The 17,091-nt window shown below is 42.5% G+C and overlaps 1 protein-coding gene across 1 annotated transcript in view; it reads right to left on the bottom strand.

Annotated features, from left to right (window-relative positions):
• The window catches only part of LOC143791853 (uncharacterized), a 239,405-nt gene that overhangs the window by 188,302 nt on the left and 34,012 nt on the right, over positions 1-17,091 (bottom strand). The window contains exon 2 of the mRNA XM_077279269.1: positions 14,873-14,944. Within this exon, the coding sequence (XP_077135384.1) occupies positions 14,873-14,903 (31 nt within the window). The 5' untranslated portion in view covers positions 14,904-14,944. The remainder of the gene's footprint in view (positions 1-14,872; positions 14,945-17,091) is intronic.

Raw genomic sequence — 17,091 nt, 5'->3', positions numbered from 1 at the left:
CAAAGTAGCCTCCTTTTGCTTTGATGACTGCTTTGCACACTCTTGGCATTCTCTTGATGAGCTTCAAGAGGTAGTCACCGGAAATGGTCTTCCAAAAATCTTGAAGGAGTTCCCAGAGATCCTTAGCATTTGTTGGCCCTTTTGACTTCACTCTGCGGTCCAGCTCGCCCCAAACCATCTCGATTGGGTTCAGGTCTGGTGACTGTGGAGGCCAGGTCATCTGGTGTAGCACCCCATCACTTTCCTTCTTGGTCAAATAGCTCTTACACAGCCTGGAGGTGTGATTGGGGTTATTGTCCTGTTGAAAAATAAATGATGGCCCAACTAAACGCAAACCGGATAGAATAGCATGCCACTGCAAGATGCTGTGGTAGCCATGCTAGTTCAGTATGCCTTCAATTTTGAATAAATCCCCAACAGTGTCACAAGCAAAGCACCCCCACACCATCACACCTCCTCCTCCATGCTTCACGGTGAAAACCAGGCATGTAGAGTCCATCCGTTCACCATTTCTGAGTCGCACAAAGACACGGTGGTTAAAACCAAAGATCTCAAATTTGGACTCATCACACCAAAGCACAGATTTCCACTGGTCTAATGTCCATTCCTTGTGTTCTTTAGCCCAAACAAGTCTCTTCTGCTTGTTGCCTGTCCTTAGCAGGCAGTGGTTTTCTAGCAGCTATTTTACCATGAAGGCCTTCTGCACAAAGTCTCCTCTTAACAGTTGTTGTAGAGATGTGTCTGCTGCTAGAACTCTGTGTGGCATTGACCTGGTCTCTAATCTGATTTGCTGTTAACCTGCGATTTCTGAGGCTGGTGACTCGGACAAACTTATCCTCAGAAGCAGAGGTGACTCTTGGTCTTCCCTTCCTGGGGCGGTCCTCATGTGAGCCAGTTTCTTTGTAGCACTTGATGGTTTTTGCAACTGCACTTGGGGACACTTTCAAAGTTTTCCCAACTTTTCGGACTGGCTGACCATCATTTCTTAAAGTAATGATGGCCACTCGTTTTTCTTTACTTAGAATTTGTTTTATGGCAAGAAAAAAGCAGCTCAGTCTATTCAGTAGGACTATCAGCTGTGTATCCACCAGACTTCTGCTCAACACAACTGATGGTCCCAACCCCATTTATAAGGCAAGAAATCCCACTTATTAAACCTGACAGGGCACACCTGTGAAGTGAAAACTATTTCCGGTGACTACCTCTTGAAGCTCATCAAGAGAATGCCAAGAGTGTGCAAAGCAGTCATCAAAGCAAAAGGTGGCTACTTTGAAGAACCTAGAATATAAGACATATTTTCAGTTGTTTCACACTTTTTTGTTAAGTATACAATTCCACATGTGTTATTTCACAGTTTTGATGCTTTCAGTTAGAATTTACAATTTTCATAGTCATGAAAATACAGAAAAATCTTTAAATGAGAAGGTGTGTCCAAACTTTTGGTCTGTACTGTATATATACATACAACGTCCGCAGTGTCATCTATAACGAATATACACATCAGTAGCAGTATTGCCTATAGAATTTTTATAGACAGCTGTACATTGTATATACAGCAGTCTATATACATTCTATAGACAATACCACTAATGATGTGTATATACTTTATATATAGGTGATACTGCTGTGTATATATGTGCGTGTATGTACACACATACACCAGTATTGCCTATATAACGAATATACACATCAATGGCGGTATTCCCTATATAATCTGATATATATATATGTATATATACACACACATTATATAGGTGATATTGCTGTATATAATCACTGTATAACCTATATAATGTATGCATAGCAGTCTATATACATTATATAGTGAATACGGCTACTAATGTGTATATATGTTATATAGGCGATACTGCTGTGTATATATGTACGGGTGTGTGTTTATAAATATATAGACACACACCGCAGTGTCACCTATATAATCTATATACATCAGCAGCAGCATCACCTATATAATGTATATATAGCAGTCTTTACACATTATATAGGTGCAACTGCTGTATATACACATTTAAAAAATCATCTTGGGACTTACCCAGGTCCCTGAGATGGGGGGGTCAGTAGGATAAAGGGCTGAGGTGGGTCGGGTCCCAGCTTCAGCAGTAGAGGATCCCAGGCAGCATTGGTGAGAGCAGTCTTCTGACGCTGGCTCACTTCAGGCCGGCCAGCGTCAGACACAGGTGGAGGCGCCCTATGCGTGCCAGCCTTTTCAAATATCTCCGTGTGCACGCGGGGTCTCCTGCTTCCCTGCGCTGGCAAGGGCAGCAGCAGCAGACGAGCACACTCAGCACACGCAGGAACAAGGACCAAGGCCGTGCTCATTGCTCCTGTGACCCGCCCTGACGCCGACCGCCGCGGCCCTTGTCAGTGCGGGCAACTAAACGCGCGCATACAGGACCATTTAAAGGGCCGGCTGGAGGGATGGTGCGCTATGTAGTAAAATCGCTGCCGGTCTTCCAGCGGCCCTGTGCAGCTGCTCAGGCACCGGCCTGGGGGCACATGCATTCCTGCCACCCAGCCCAGTCCACCCCTGGTATGGTCCTACCACTGCATCACATATGGTGGAAAGAATGCAGGCCATGTGAACTAAGGCATACCCCAGAGAGTGCTGCAGATTGTTGTGCAAGTCTGCTGGAGAAATGGAGGAAGTTTTGGAGCAGGTTGTGCTCAATCAGCAAAGGCTTCAACAAGAGATGCTGCAGTTTCAGCGGTTGCAGCAAGAGGTTCTTCAGCAGCAAGAGCTGCAGTTGCAGGAGCTGCAGTAGCAGCAGGAGCAGGAGGCCCTGCAGAGGAAGCTAGCAGAGCTTCAGCGATGTAAAGAGGAGACCGCAAATGTGAGGGGCAAACAGCAAAGTCCTGAAGAGACCCCAAAGGTAAGGGGCGATCATTGGGTGTACCAGTGGTCCTATGTAAAGACTCGGTCAATGAAAACAAGAATAAAGCACTAAGATATGAAGCGTGTACTCACTGGTGCGGCGAGTTCAGCTGGATCGAGGACTTCACCCGCAAATGTGCATGGAACTTGGTGTGCTGGCTTCAAAAAACAAAAGTTGCAATCCAATGAAAAAGAAATATAGCCACACTGCTCAATTCTTCCAGTAAAAATAACTTTTTCTTTTATTTCAACAATAAACTGTGGACACGGTTTGAGAGGTACTTAAATACTACCAATGACGAGAATATGCAATTCACTGCGTGTTTTGGGCATGATAAATTGAATTTCCTTGATGTTGAGATCAATATTTGTGATGGGAATTTACTGACTAAAGTGCATAGAAAATCTACTGCATCGAATTCACTGTTGAGGTATGACTCTTTCCATCCTGACCATACTAAGAGAAGTCTTCCTTTTAGCCAAATGCTATGGTTGAGGAAAATCAATAATAATGATGCTTGCTTTAAACAACAGGTTGAAGAACTAAAGGGTAGGTTCCTGGATAGGGGCTATCCTTTAGATATGTTGAACAAGGCTGAATTACGTGTGAGTGACATCACACAAAGAATTATGTGGTAGATCTAAACAAAGAAACGCATGTTTTTCCTCGGTACCTGATAAAAAATTATTTAATTTTAATTTCAAACATACTCCCTTAGATAAAGTATTGCATGCGTCAATTCGTAAGCATTGGCATGTGTTTCAAACTGATAGGCATGTGTTTCAAACTGATAGTGATCTAACTAAGTCTGGAATGATTAAACCTAGATTCGCATATAGACGTACAAATAATTTATCTGACTTATTGGTGCGGAATCGTATAGACAGCATACAGAAGAGTAGCTGGCTCACTGCAGGCACCCCAAAAGGCAAATTCAGATGCGAGAGTTGCAATTTTTGTCGTTTTCACTTGACAGGTCCATTTGTAAAAGTGGGACACATCCAACATAGAGTTTCTGATCTCATTACATGTAGGACTAAATTTGTGGTTTATGTGATATTTTGTCCATGCTTATTTTTTATATTGGAAAAACTATAAGATCTATGTTTGTAAGATTTCGTGAACATTACAATTCTGTTACCCCAGGAAAAGGCTCGCCGCGTTTTATCAAACATGTTCAGGAGGCGCATAATTCGGATCCTCATTGTTTACGTTTTGCCGGGCTAGAAGTAGTTAAACCCCCTAAAAATGGTGGGGAACATAATAAGATACTATTACGCCAGGAAGCAAAATGGATTATCAAAACAAATGCGCAAGGCCCCATAGGTCTCAATGAGAGGTTGGACTTTTCATGTTTTTTATAACTGCTGATTTCTTTTTCAAGAATAATTTTTCAAAAATGATTGTATTTGTGATCGGTGGAAATTATGGTTGGTGGTTGTTTTTAATTCAATGTTCATGTTTTGCACATGTTTTAATCTTGTTTTTTTTTCAAGAGGTCACGTGACAATGTATAAAAAGGAAATTACTTACCATCAGTTGTATCTAGACCCATTGAAGTGTGTTATACGTGAAACGGCCGTAGTCCATTAACAACACCAGATTGTTCTGCTATTGCCCTGCCCTCTCAAACCATGTCCACAGTTTATTGTTGAAATAAAGGACAAAGGTTTTTTTACTGGAAGAATTGAGCAGTGCAGCTATATTTCTTTTTCATTGGATTATGACTATGTAGAGACTCGGCCTGCCAGGTTTCAAGCAAATGACTTATTGCAATTGGTGGAGGAGTGGATCCATCCTGAGTTCTGTTCCCCGTATGAGATGATGGAGAGAATCATGGCTGACCGGATGGTGAGGGCTCTGCCAGCCGCCATGCAGCACTGGATCGGGCTGAGGGACCTAGGCACCCTGGAACTGCTGATAGAATTGACTGAACAGTACAAACCCACTCAGGATGTTACACCAGAGCCTGGGCATGGGGCTAGCAACTGTTCGGTGACATCTAAGCCCATGGACTGCGGGAACACGGGTCAGGAGTCTGTGTGCCCAGTCAGTCTGTATCACCACTATGGGCACAGCCGGCAGCGAACCAGATTTGTGCCAGGTACTAGTGAATGGGTGCCGAACAGAGGCTCTCCTGGACACGGGAAGTAAAGTGACTCTGTTGCCGGGGACAACCCCAAAGTACCGAAAGTGGAGGTGATTGGTATCCTCAGGGAAATCCGGGAGTACCCGACCGCGGAGGTTAATTTTTCCACACCGTGTGGGGACATTAATCATGTGGTGGAAGTGGCAAAGACCCTTCCATATGGGGCTCTGTTGGGGAGAGATTTGCCCCTGTTTTGGTCCCTGTGGGAGACCAGGATCAACCCTCTCACGAAAAAGGTTGTGCTGTGTGCAGAACCCAAAGATATTGAGATACCTGCCATTGGGGTTACCAACCTAGGGACAGAGTGTAATCCTGATAGGCTCCCCTTAGAGGTAATGGCAGGAGAAATTGAAGATTTCCTTTTGGGTGTAGAACCTGAACATCGTAAGAGGTCTGCCACAGGAGTCGCCAATTTAGGGTTAGAGTGTAACCCTGATGGGCTCCCCCTAGAGGTTGTGGAAGTAGAGGTTGTGGGGACCCCATTGAACCCTGAAGGTGTTCCCTTGTAAGGTCGGGACAGATCAGATCCAGAGTCCCACACGGAGATGCAGGTATAAAACATGCAGGTATTAGAAGAGCCAGGAGTGTATGGTTGCGGAGGCAACTGGGGACAGGCGCACGAGGAACCCTCTGACACCAGTCAAGGATGGGGCCGGGGGTCAGGGTAAATTAGATAGAGCACTCGCTAGACAGCAGTGTCGGGAGGCTCAGGTTCGGGTGCGACATAGTACAGACATATGCTCAGAGTTATATAGTATATAGGGGGTGCTCACTGTATAAATGCAAAATGGTGCTCTGAAGGAAAAATCGTAGACTTTAAGCAATAACCTTCGGCACGTGAGAAAAAGAGGCAAAAACATCCACCAAATACCCCCCACAGAGGGTCTCCAGCTGTCCAACCCTGCACCAGGGCACACAGAACTTACAGGCTTTACAGCCATGGTGATTCCTACACCGCTATACCTCCTTATACAGATTTGGCTTGAGAAAGGCATTCTGTTGCAGAAACGTCACGGCTGAAGTATATCTGTACATACCAACATTTTGCTTTTTCCTTTGTATTTGGTGGATGTTTTTGCCTCTTTTTCTCATTTTGCATATTGAACAATAAATTGTTCTCACTGAGTGCCGAAGGTTATTGCTTAAAGTCAAAAATATGCTCAGAGTTGCCAGCGCGGTCTGCGGCGTTACAGCGTGATAGTCACTGAGGTACAGAGGAAATGGTACCAGGGGACCGAAAGCAGATACTTAGGTGACAGAATGACCCACAGGGTAAGTGAACCCAAAATAAACAAGGTTGAGACCACCCGAAACTGGCCGAAATCTGCAGTTAATCAGAAAAGAGGGCTTGGCTTCTGTAATGGAGAACGGGTGGGTGGTCCTGTAATGAAAAATGGAGGAGAAATGCAAAGGGGAGGGATGCATGCGCTGATCGTTGGTCCCGGTCCCTACTTTGGTTTCTTAGTGTAGTGTCAGGCATAGATGTCACAGGGACATGCAGATGCCCTGTCTCACGCCCATACGGGGTAAAAAATGTTCAACCCCACAGGTATGAACAAGAGGGAGGATATGTGAGGCAGTGACCCCTGTTACCGCTAGGGGCGCTGTTTGTGCTCTCCAGAATGCGCACAGAGGCATAGTGAGGCCATGAGGGCATATGGCAGTCACAGGTGTGGCTATGATTAGAATTGTGAAGCAGTGACTGATTAAAAAGCCCTGTAGTTGAGGGGGAGGTGTGTCAGTGTTGGTCTTGGAAGCAGACAGAGCAGTTGTCTGCAGAGCATTCCCTGTGTGAAACAACACAGGGGCAAGAGGAACCAAAGAGACTGACACCCTGCGTCCTGGGCTGTCTTGTGTTTGCTAGGCTGCAATCCGGAGGATAGCGTGTGGTGCACGGCGTGAGTAAAGAGACTTGGTAACAGTGTGCGGTTGCCCCAGAGAAACTGGACAAAGGGAAGTCTGGCCTGTGTAGGGAAACTAAAGCCATACTGTGTATTTCTAATGGACTGTGTGAAGAAGCTGTGTACTCTGTATTTTCCATTGGTCTGGATGACACAATAAAGGAACATTTTGGTTGAACTTGCTTGGGTCACTAAGCACTAACGTTTCACTGCATATGATCCTACTTCTGCATCACAAAATATATATATATATATATATATATATATATATATATATATATAATTTTTTTTTTTTTTACAAAGTGCATATTAATGCCTGTCTTGTCATGTCACTTTAGTATTGATATTAAAATTCACAATTTTTCTGTCATTTGTAGTGACTTGACATTTTGGCACTTTTCAGTCAATATCTGTGATCCACGTTCACACAAAATTATTTGTATTCACCTTATTTCTTATTGTCTTATTCCTGGTCTTATTCTTGTTTGATTTTCTTATATCACCTCTGGGTATTTGCCTTATTGTGTCTGTCCATGATAACTCTACAGTCATTCATTTGGTTATGTTTTTAAATGTTTTTAATGTATTGTTGGCACTTTAATTTCTAATAAAGCCTTGTTATTTTAGTTATTTTGGTGTGTGCACTGCATTAGGCGCTTTCCTTCTTCCTTCCAATATTGGCTCTTTGAGCGCCATTGGTTGCACCCCCCTTTTACTTTCCATTATTGCTGGCGGTGCCCACTTTTCCATTGGTCCATCATTACTGCCAGTCAGACAGCTGTAGTTCCCATGCTGTCAAATGACAGTGTGAGCCCGCAGCTGTGATTGATAGTAAAAAGTTTACCTCCGGTCACTAGTGTCGGCAGATGGTACTACTACTCTCAACAGCCTACGCCTGCTGTCCCAAATAACAGCTAGAGCAGGTGACGGCTGATGGGAGTATTCACCAGCCTGCGCTATAAATAAATAAATATATATATTTTTTTAAAAAAGGTGTGGATTCCCCTGTGTTTTTGATAACTGACCAGGCAAAACTGACAGCTGCTGGCTGCAACCCTTAGCTGTCAACGTTAGCAAGGCTGATTATCAAGAATACAGCAGTCCCCACGCTGTTTTTTAAAATTATTTCAATAAATTATAATAAATACTAATAAATAATAAAAAAATGTGGGGGTTCCCCCCCATTTTTGACAACTAGCCAAGCTAAAGTAGACAGCTAGGGGCTGGTATTCTCAGATTGATAAGGGGCCATGGATATTGACCTCCAGCCTAAATATACCAAACCACAGTAACCCAGAAAAGGAGCATCTATTAAATGCGCCAATTCTGGCACTTTGCCCGGCTCTTCCCACTTGTCCTGTGGCAGTGACAAGAGGGATTCATATTTTGGGGGTTGTCACCTTGGTATTGTCCGGTGAGAGAGCTTGAGAAACCTCCACCAGATTTTTTTTCATTGGAGAAAAATTTAATGAAGCTCTGATGGTAAAAACTGACATTGGCCAAACTCTTATGGTAAAAACTGACCTGAAGACCCTCTTACAATGACAGTAGCAAATTGCAGTTATTGGGGGCAGTGTCATTCTTAGGCCGGAATCACACTACCATAGAATACGGCTGAATGCTATATGAGAAAACATCGCATAGCACTCAGGACAGTGTTAATCTATGGGGCAGCTCACATCAGCATTCATTTTCTCAGCCGTATTGGCATGTGTGTAAAATCGCAGCATGCTGCGTCTGTCACCAAGACTTGGCCAAGACTTGCCAATGCAAGCATATGGGTGCAAGAAAAAAAAAATCACACAGCACTGGGACCATGCGAGTGCTGTCCGATTTTTATGTACCGGTGTCCTTTGAAAAGCAATCAATTCATGTGCCGCGTACAGTAAAATCACAGAGTGACAGGTTAGAATAGAAAGGATATATACACTTAGAATTAGTGATTAGCGAGTACTTGTTGCTCGGGTTTTCCCGAGCACGCTCAGGTGACCTCCGAGTATTTTATGACTGCTCGGAGATTTAGTTTTCATCGCGGCAGCTGAATGATTTACAGCTACCAGCCAGCAGGATTACATGTGGGGATTCCCTAGCAACCAGGCAACCCCCACATGTACTCAGCCTGGGTAGTAGCTGTAAATCATTCAGCTGCCACGATGAAAACTAAATCTCCAAACACTAACAAATACTCGGAGGTCACCCGAGCGTGCTCGGGAAAACCCGAGCAACGAGTACATTAGCTCATCACTACTTAGAATACACAGCAATATAGATGTCAGCGACACATAGGGTAAAATATCAGCAGGAGCCGACAGCATAGAATAGATGGATTACATTCAGTGAAAACACATAGAATAGGTAGATATACAGATGCAGGTGATGAATACAATTAATTAGTGCAGTGTGTGTGCAGCTTACTGTACATGTATTTAATAAAAGATAATTTTTATGAACAAAATAGTGTGGGCTCCCGCGTAATTTTCATAACCAGCAAAGGGAAAGCCATGGTTGAGGCCTGATGTTTATAGCCAGGGAAGGGGTAATACCCATAGAGCTTCCCAGGCTATTAATATCAGCTTACAACTGTATACTTAGCCTTTACTAGCTATTAAAATGGGAGACCCTAAAAAAATTACATAGGGTCCCCTTATAATTAATAATCAGCAAAAGGCTATGTAGACAGCTGAGGTCTGATATTAATAGCCTAGCAAGGAGAGCCCAAACAGGATCTCCATGCATGCGTTGTGACTGTCACACAACCACGACACATGCAGCTGTGGCGCCGAACAGCTGATTGTCAGGAGTACTCCAGGTATCCAGGCTACTGATCCAGCTATTCGGTAAGCACTATAGCTATTAGGATAACCTCCTAACCAAAGCTATTCGATCATCAATAGTTATAAGGGTTAAAAGTTGACCAGCGATTTCTCATTTTTCCAACAAAATTTATAAAACCATTTTTTTTTAGGGACCACCTCACATTTCAAGTGACTTTGAGGGTCAATATGACAGTAAATACCAAAAAATGACACCATTCTAAAAACTGCACCCCTCAATGTGCGCAAAACCACATTCAAGAAGTTTACTAACCCTTCAGGTGCTTCACGAGAACTAAAGCAATGTGGAAGAAAAAAAATGAAAATTTTACTTTTTTTCACAAAAAATTTAATTTAGACAGAACTTTTTTATTTTCACAAGGGTGTCAGTAGAAGATGGACACAAAATTTGTTGTGCAATTTCTCTTGAGTATGCTGATACCCCATACATGGGGGAAAGCCACTGTTTGGGTGTATGGCAGGGCTCAGAAGGGAGGGAGCACAGTTTGACTTTTTGAATGCAAAATTGACTGCAATCGATGGCGGGCACCATGTCGTGATTGGACACCCCTGATGTGCCTAAACAGTGGAAACCCCCCAATTCTTACTCCAACCTTAACATAGCCCTAACCCCAACCCTAACTCCAACACATCTCTAATCTTAATCCCAACCCTAATTACAACCATAAACCCAACACAACCCTAACCCTCACCACAGTGCTAACCCCAGCATCAATTCCAACCCAACACAACTCCAACCCCAACACAACTCTATCCCCAACACAACTCTATCCCCAACACAACTCTATTCCCAACACATCTGTAACCCCAACACAACTGTAACCCCAACACAACTGTAACCCCAACCTTACAACTCCAACCCCAACACAACTCTATCCGCAACACAACCCTATCCCCAACACCACAACCATAACCTCAACACCACAACCATAACACCAACACAACTTTAACCTCAACACAACCCCAACCCCAGCACAACCCCAACACAACCCTAACCCAACACAACCCTAACCTTAACCCCAACCCTAACCCTAACTGCAAAGAATGGAAAAAATATATATTATTATTTTTATCTAGCTAAGGAGGTCTTAAAGGGGGGTTGATTTACTATTTCTTCTATTTTTATCACTGTGATAGGGTCTATCACAATGATCAAAATAAACCAATAGGAAAAATCTCCTATTGTTGCCAGGTAGGGGCCGGCAGATTTAGGCGGGTGCACTAATCATGCCCCCACCATTTTCTTCCAAGAAGATGACGTGGTGGGCCAGAAGATCGAGTTGGAGGGTCCGGGGATGGCAGAAGTACCGGGGGGATCAGGGTACCCCATTTCTCTCTGCTCTGACATGCTAGATCATATCAGAGGAGAGAGAAATGAATGGAAAATCTGACTTTTTTGTGATCGCTGTTATTTGGTGAATAACGGCGATCACGTGACTGGGGATGGTAAAACTTGACCCGAATCATATTCTCCAGGTCTCGGCTACCCTTAGTAGCCAAGACCCAGAGATTTTCCAGGCCTTTCGGCTGTCACTAAGGGGTTAAGCTGTTGAAAACAAAACCAAAAATTGTCAGAGAGGAATATATTGAACCCACCATTCTCTGAGGGCTCACCCTTAGTCTTTACAAAGCATTGCAGATTCCGTTTTATAGTTGTGTTATTATTGTTCCAGCAGGCCTCAATACTCCGTGAATTGCATCATGCTCTATGCTCGTTAGTGTTTTCACCCCAAAATCTCCACTTATGCATCTACATCAAAAATGTTTATTTTTTTTACCTTTATATTTGGATTTTCAACAAAATATATCCAACTCTTCAAAATAAAAAACTGATCTATGCCTCATTCAGACGCCAGTGATTTTTCTGTTATGCAAAACTAAGGTCCGATTTTCATCAGTTTTTGATCCGATTCTGAAAATCTGCATTGTTAATGATTTCTCACTGACCTATACAGTAGACTTGAATGGGTAATTTTGACACATGACACTGATCAAATTTGGACATCTGTTATTTTTTGCAAACCTCTCTGTCCGCAAAAAAACACAGCCATATGAACAGTCACGTAAACTGTTATGCTAAGGGAAAAAGAGAAGGAAATGCACAGTGATGAGCACGCTTAGAATATTATTGCCTTACCATACTCCTGTCATCTCTTATTGCACCTTTTCGAAGTTTCTCCTATTGCTATAGGTGCCAGCAGGTATACTCCAATCTTTTTATATAATGTAATGTAATGAGGTTTTAATTTTTATGACCTGGGTTGAGTCCCTTCCTCTAGGGCATGATTCCTCCTGTCATCTCTTATCTACTATATAATTGTCTAAGGGTCACTTCCGTCTGTTTGTCTGTCTGTCTTTGTCTGTCTGTCCCGGAAATCCCGCGTCGCTGATCGGTCGCGGCCGTCATCATCATTGGTCTCGCTATGTCATCATCTCGCGAGACCGCAATGCACTCTTGTGAGCATCGGGCACAGTCAGGCCGCGAAATGGCCGCTCCCTACAATCGGCGACATTGGCGCGGGATTTAAATCCCACTTCGCTGATTGCTCACACCCAGCTGGCACGACAAATCAGCGACATTGGCGCGGGATTTAAATCACGCTTCGCTGATTGGTTGAGCTGGCTGACCGCGACCAATCGGCGACATTGGCGCGGGATCTAATGTTAAAAATAATAAAAAAATAAAAAAGCATTATATACTCACCTTCCGGATCCAGCCCAGGCCTTTCCCGCTCCTCGCGACGCTCCGGTGACCGGTCCATGCATTGCGGTCTAGCGAGATGATGACATAGCGGTCTCACGAGACCGCTACGTTATCATCTCGCGAGACCGCAATGCACTCTTGCTGTGCTCTATACTGCATGGGCAGCATTATATACTACGTCTCTGTGCTATATACTATGTGGCTGTGCAATATATTACGTGGCTGGGCAATAACTACGTGTCTGTGCTATATACTACATCGCTGTGCTATATACTATGTGGCCTGTGTTGTATACTGCATGGGTTGTGTTATATACTACGTCTCTGTGCTATATACTATGTGGCTGTGCAATATACTATGTGGCTGTGCAATATATTACGTGACTGTGCTTTATACTATGTGGCTGTGGTATATATTACGTGGCTGGGCAATATACTACATCGCTGTGTTATATACTACGTAGCCTGTGTTATATACTGCATGGGCAGTGTAATATACTATGTCTCTGTGCTATATACTACGTGGCTGTGCAATATATTACGTGGCTGGGCAATATACTACGTGTCTGTGCTATTTACTACGTGTCTGTGCTATATACCACGTGGCTGAGCAATATACTATGTGGCTGGGCAATATACTACGTGGCTGAGCAATATATTACGTGGCTGAGCAATATATTACGTGGCTGGGCAATATACTACGTGTCTGTGCTATATACTACGTGGCTGGGCAATATACTACGTGGCTGAGCAATATACTACGTGGGCTGTGCTACATACTACATGGCTGTGCAATAAACTACGTGGCTGGGCAATATACTACGTGGCAATTTGAACCACGCTTCGCTAAATGCTCGCGGCCAGCCGGCCGAATCCTGTGTGTAAATTGCATTAATGTAAATATAATTTGGCCTGCACTCTAAATTTAGATCGGGGTGCTGGTGAGACAGACCGTAAGGTCTAGTATCAGTATTATTGAAATCCACCGCACTCCCTGTGTGGAATATCTTAGAAACAAAAGGATTTTTTGGATGCCTTCCCACAGGACGCAGGAGCGCCATCCCCCATCCACTAAGGGTACTAAGCCTACATGTCCACCAGCAAGACGCAGATGCGCCGCTGTTACCCCTCTACAAGGCTTTATCCAGAACTGGCAAATCCATTAAACCACATACAACTTATCAGCAATTTAAGGCTGATACATTGGCACCTGCAAAAAAGGTTGTCTCCAGTGACATACCAACTTTCTATTTGAATCGTGTATGCAAACAGCAGCAAGACGCTGATGCACCGCTGCTATTCCTCAGCAAGGTCATACTCAGAGAAAAATCAACTATCAGGCCATACTTGGTATCAAAAAGACTGTACCTGCCCCTTGACACTACAGGGATAACATCCTCATTACCATAAGAGCCACTCATAAATCCTGGATTAAGTGCGACTTTAGAGTAAGACCCGGGAGGGTCGAAACGTCAATCACTCAGTCGCTTATACTGCCTACTATTTGATCTGTCACATTTGATTTTCTGTTTTTCACTTGAATAAATTAGCAAATTTCAAAAAATCCTTTTGTTTCTAAGATATTCCACACAGGGAGTGCGGTGGATTTCAATAATACTGTAAATTGCATTATTCTGAAAACTTTGTGAATAAACTACATACAGATTCTAGAATACCCGATGCGTTAGAATCGGGCCCCCATCTAGTCTTTACATATTATTCGTACTATATTTCAGATATATTATGTGTACTAGACGCGACTGCTACTAACAGGTTCCACCTCATTAGTAGCATACTGTAATTAGCATCCTGTTTTCCATTCCTTGATGCTACACCATCTTATATATACAGTGGATTTTCCTTAGGAATCTAATTGTTATAAGGTTCCCTATAACATACACTTCTCTACATACCTATACAAATTGATTCATAAAATTGACAAATATGCATGCTTTATTTCATTATAAGCTCTGTAAATATGAATGTGCTTGTTTGGGACCTTTCTTGATTTATTGTACATGTAATATAATATTTCCTGGTGGTCTCTCTGCTCTCTGAGATGCGGTGGTTACAAATCTACAATACTGGGGCCTATTTCAAATAACAAATTTGATGTCTTTTTTTGCCTACCAGAAAACTCACAAGGCAAATGCAAGATCATCAAGGTTCCTTCAGAAAGGTTTATCTAGTACAAGATGCCCCATCACTGTAGGAACGTAGATAACATATTTTACCCAAACTAACTCATATCGAGTATCATTAAGAATCTTCAAAGCAAAATAAAAAAAAATTACATTACTAAAATCAAACTTACAGACATACCATATGTTACAATTAATTTACCATAGGGTTAGTTCAGAATTATAATAAACAATGAATTATAATTATGCTTACCTAAATACAAAAATGAAATAATTGGTGTCATCTTGAATTCTTGCTTTCTTTTGAAACAAGCCACTGAACTTCCTTTACAAGAGATAAGAGTTGTTACTGAGCGCTGAAACCTAAAGGCTTTTTTTTTTAATTTATGTAACTGAAACTTTTCAACCAATCATAAGTAACATCTTGATCAACCACATAGGCGGGTGTGAGCAGCAGTGTATAGTCTGATTAGCCACAGGAAGGATTAAGTCATATTTTCTCCAGAGCTTTACCTTCAAGCATGTTGCTTATGAGGGGGAGCTGTGTGTTCATGTTGCAGGTTTGGTAAATTTTTTGTGCATTTTTTCCTTGCTGATCTTCTACATAAACCTGAAGCAATCTTGATGCCAGCAAAGTTAATGAGAAACCTGACTTGTCATGCACATGTTGCTTATTTCTGACTTGCAGATTTGGTGCAGCAAGTCAAATCTCTGTGAGTTTTTCACCACTAACTTCACTCAAATCAGTCAAAAACACTGGCAAAATTGCACCAAAAATGCGGCAAACGTGTGATTTTGCCGCTGGGTTTTTCCTTAGATGCCGAAATGGTGCACAAATTTTACTCAACGTGTGCACATACCTTTAAAACTAAAGGTCTCAATTTCTACCAGATAGGCCAACTTATATATAAAAACCTAAAACAGATACAAAATATTATACAAGCTAAACCATTTAACACAAACAGCTATTCTGCAACTGCCAAAGACTTTTTTGTGATCTGTAACATCTACAGCATTATTCCCTTTTCCTTCTTCTGGTATTCGCTGATGTTTTTGTGCCAAGTTTATCAAAATTGCGAAAATAAACTTTACGCAAGTCAAAAATGGTATTTTTTTTCCTGTCTTTAACCACTTTTGCACCTTTTTAGTTCCAAATTTTTTAGCATGCATGAAATCACCAGAGTGCATTAGAATAAATTACAAGATTATTAAGGTAACTAGGAATGTATTGATAACAAAAAGAATCTATGACCAATCACTGTATGCTAACACGATCACTTAGGGAAGTTTATTCAATTCACTGAAAATGTAACCTCAGTTTCATTTCTTACACTCCAACTTTGCCACTTCCTGTGCTGTCAATCTTTTCTAACGTACAATATAGAAATTAGACCAAGCACATTTTTCTATCTTCTTAGCTTTTCATGTTTTTTTCTTGAGGCTAGGGCAATGCTGCAGACTATGTAACACATGCTGAATATTTATAACTTTTTTCCATTGCTGTTTTTTATGATTTAAAGCTAATGTGTATTCATAGTTTTTTAGTTATAAACCCCTTCACAACATATGACATTTATTTACATCATATGTCATGTCTCGGATTTTAATACAGGCTCCAACACTAAGCCCACATCTTTCTCTGCACATGATAGCTGATTTAATCGGCTGCCATGTGCCTTTAACAGTCACCTGTGGACAGGGGCTGGCTGGCAATTTTCAGCCTGGGTGGCCATCACAAGGCAGTGGCCCTCGAGTTGCGGTGGCCCTCCTTTTCCCTGCTTATATCTGGCCACTGAATTAAAGTAGTAGAGATAACAGGCTTTAAAAACAGGCTGGTACACAGATATGGGAACTGAACGGAGCTTGCTGCATAGATATGGGAGCAGAATTGAGCTTACTCCAGAGATATGGGAACAGAACGGAGCTTACTACAGAGATATGTGAGCAGAACAGAGCTTACTACAGAAATATGGGAGCAGAAAAGAGCTTATTATAGAGATATGGGAGCAGAACCGAACTTACTAGATTCAGAGATATGGGAGCCGAACCGAGCTTACTGCAAAGATATGGGAGCAGAACCAAGCTTACTACAGAGATATGGGAGCAGAACCGAGCTAACAGCAAGGATATGGGAGCAGAACGAAGCTTACTGCAGAGATATGGGAGCAGAACGGGGCTTACTACAGAGATATGTCAGCAGAAACGAGCTTACTACAGAGATAAGGGAGCAGAACTAAGCATACTACAGAGATAGGGGAACAGAACCGAGCTTACTACAGAGATATGGGAGCAGAAACGAGCTTACTACAGAGATAAGGAAGCAGAAACGAGCTTACTACAGAGATATGGGAACAGAACCGAGCTTACTACAGAGATATGGACGCAGAACCGAGTTTACTGCAAAGATATGGGAGCAGAACCAAGCTTACTACAGAGATATGGGAGCAGAACCAAGCTTAGTGCTGAGAAATG

This window comes from Ranitomeya variabilis, chromosome 1 (assembly GCF_051348905.1).
Source record: "Ranitomeya variabilis isolate aRanVar5 chromosome 1, aRanVar5.hap1, whole genome shotgun sequence".
In the NCBI taxonomy this organism is placed as follows: domain Eukaryota; kingdom Metazoa; phylum Chordata; class Amphibia; order Anura; family Dendrobatidae; genus Ranitomeya; species Ranitomeya variabilis.
This window is presented reverse-complemented; position numbering and strand designations above follow the sequence as displayed.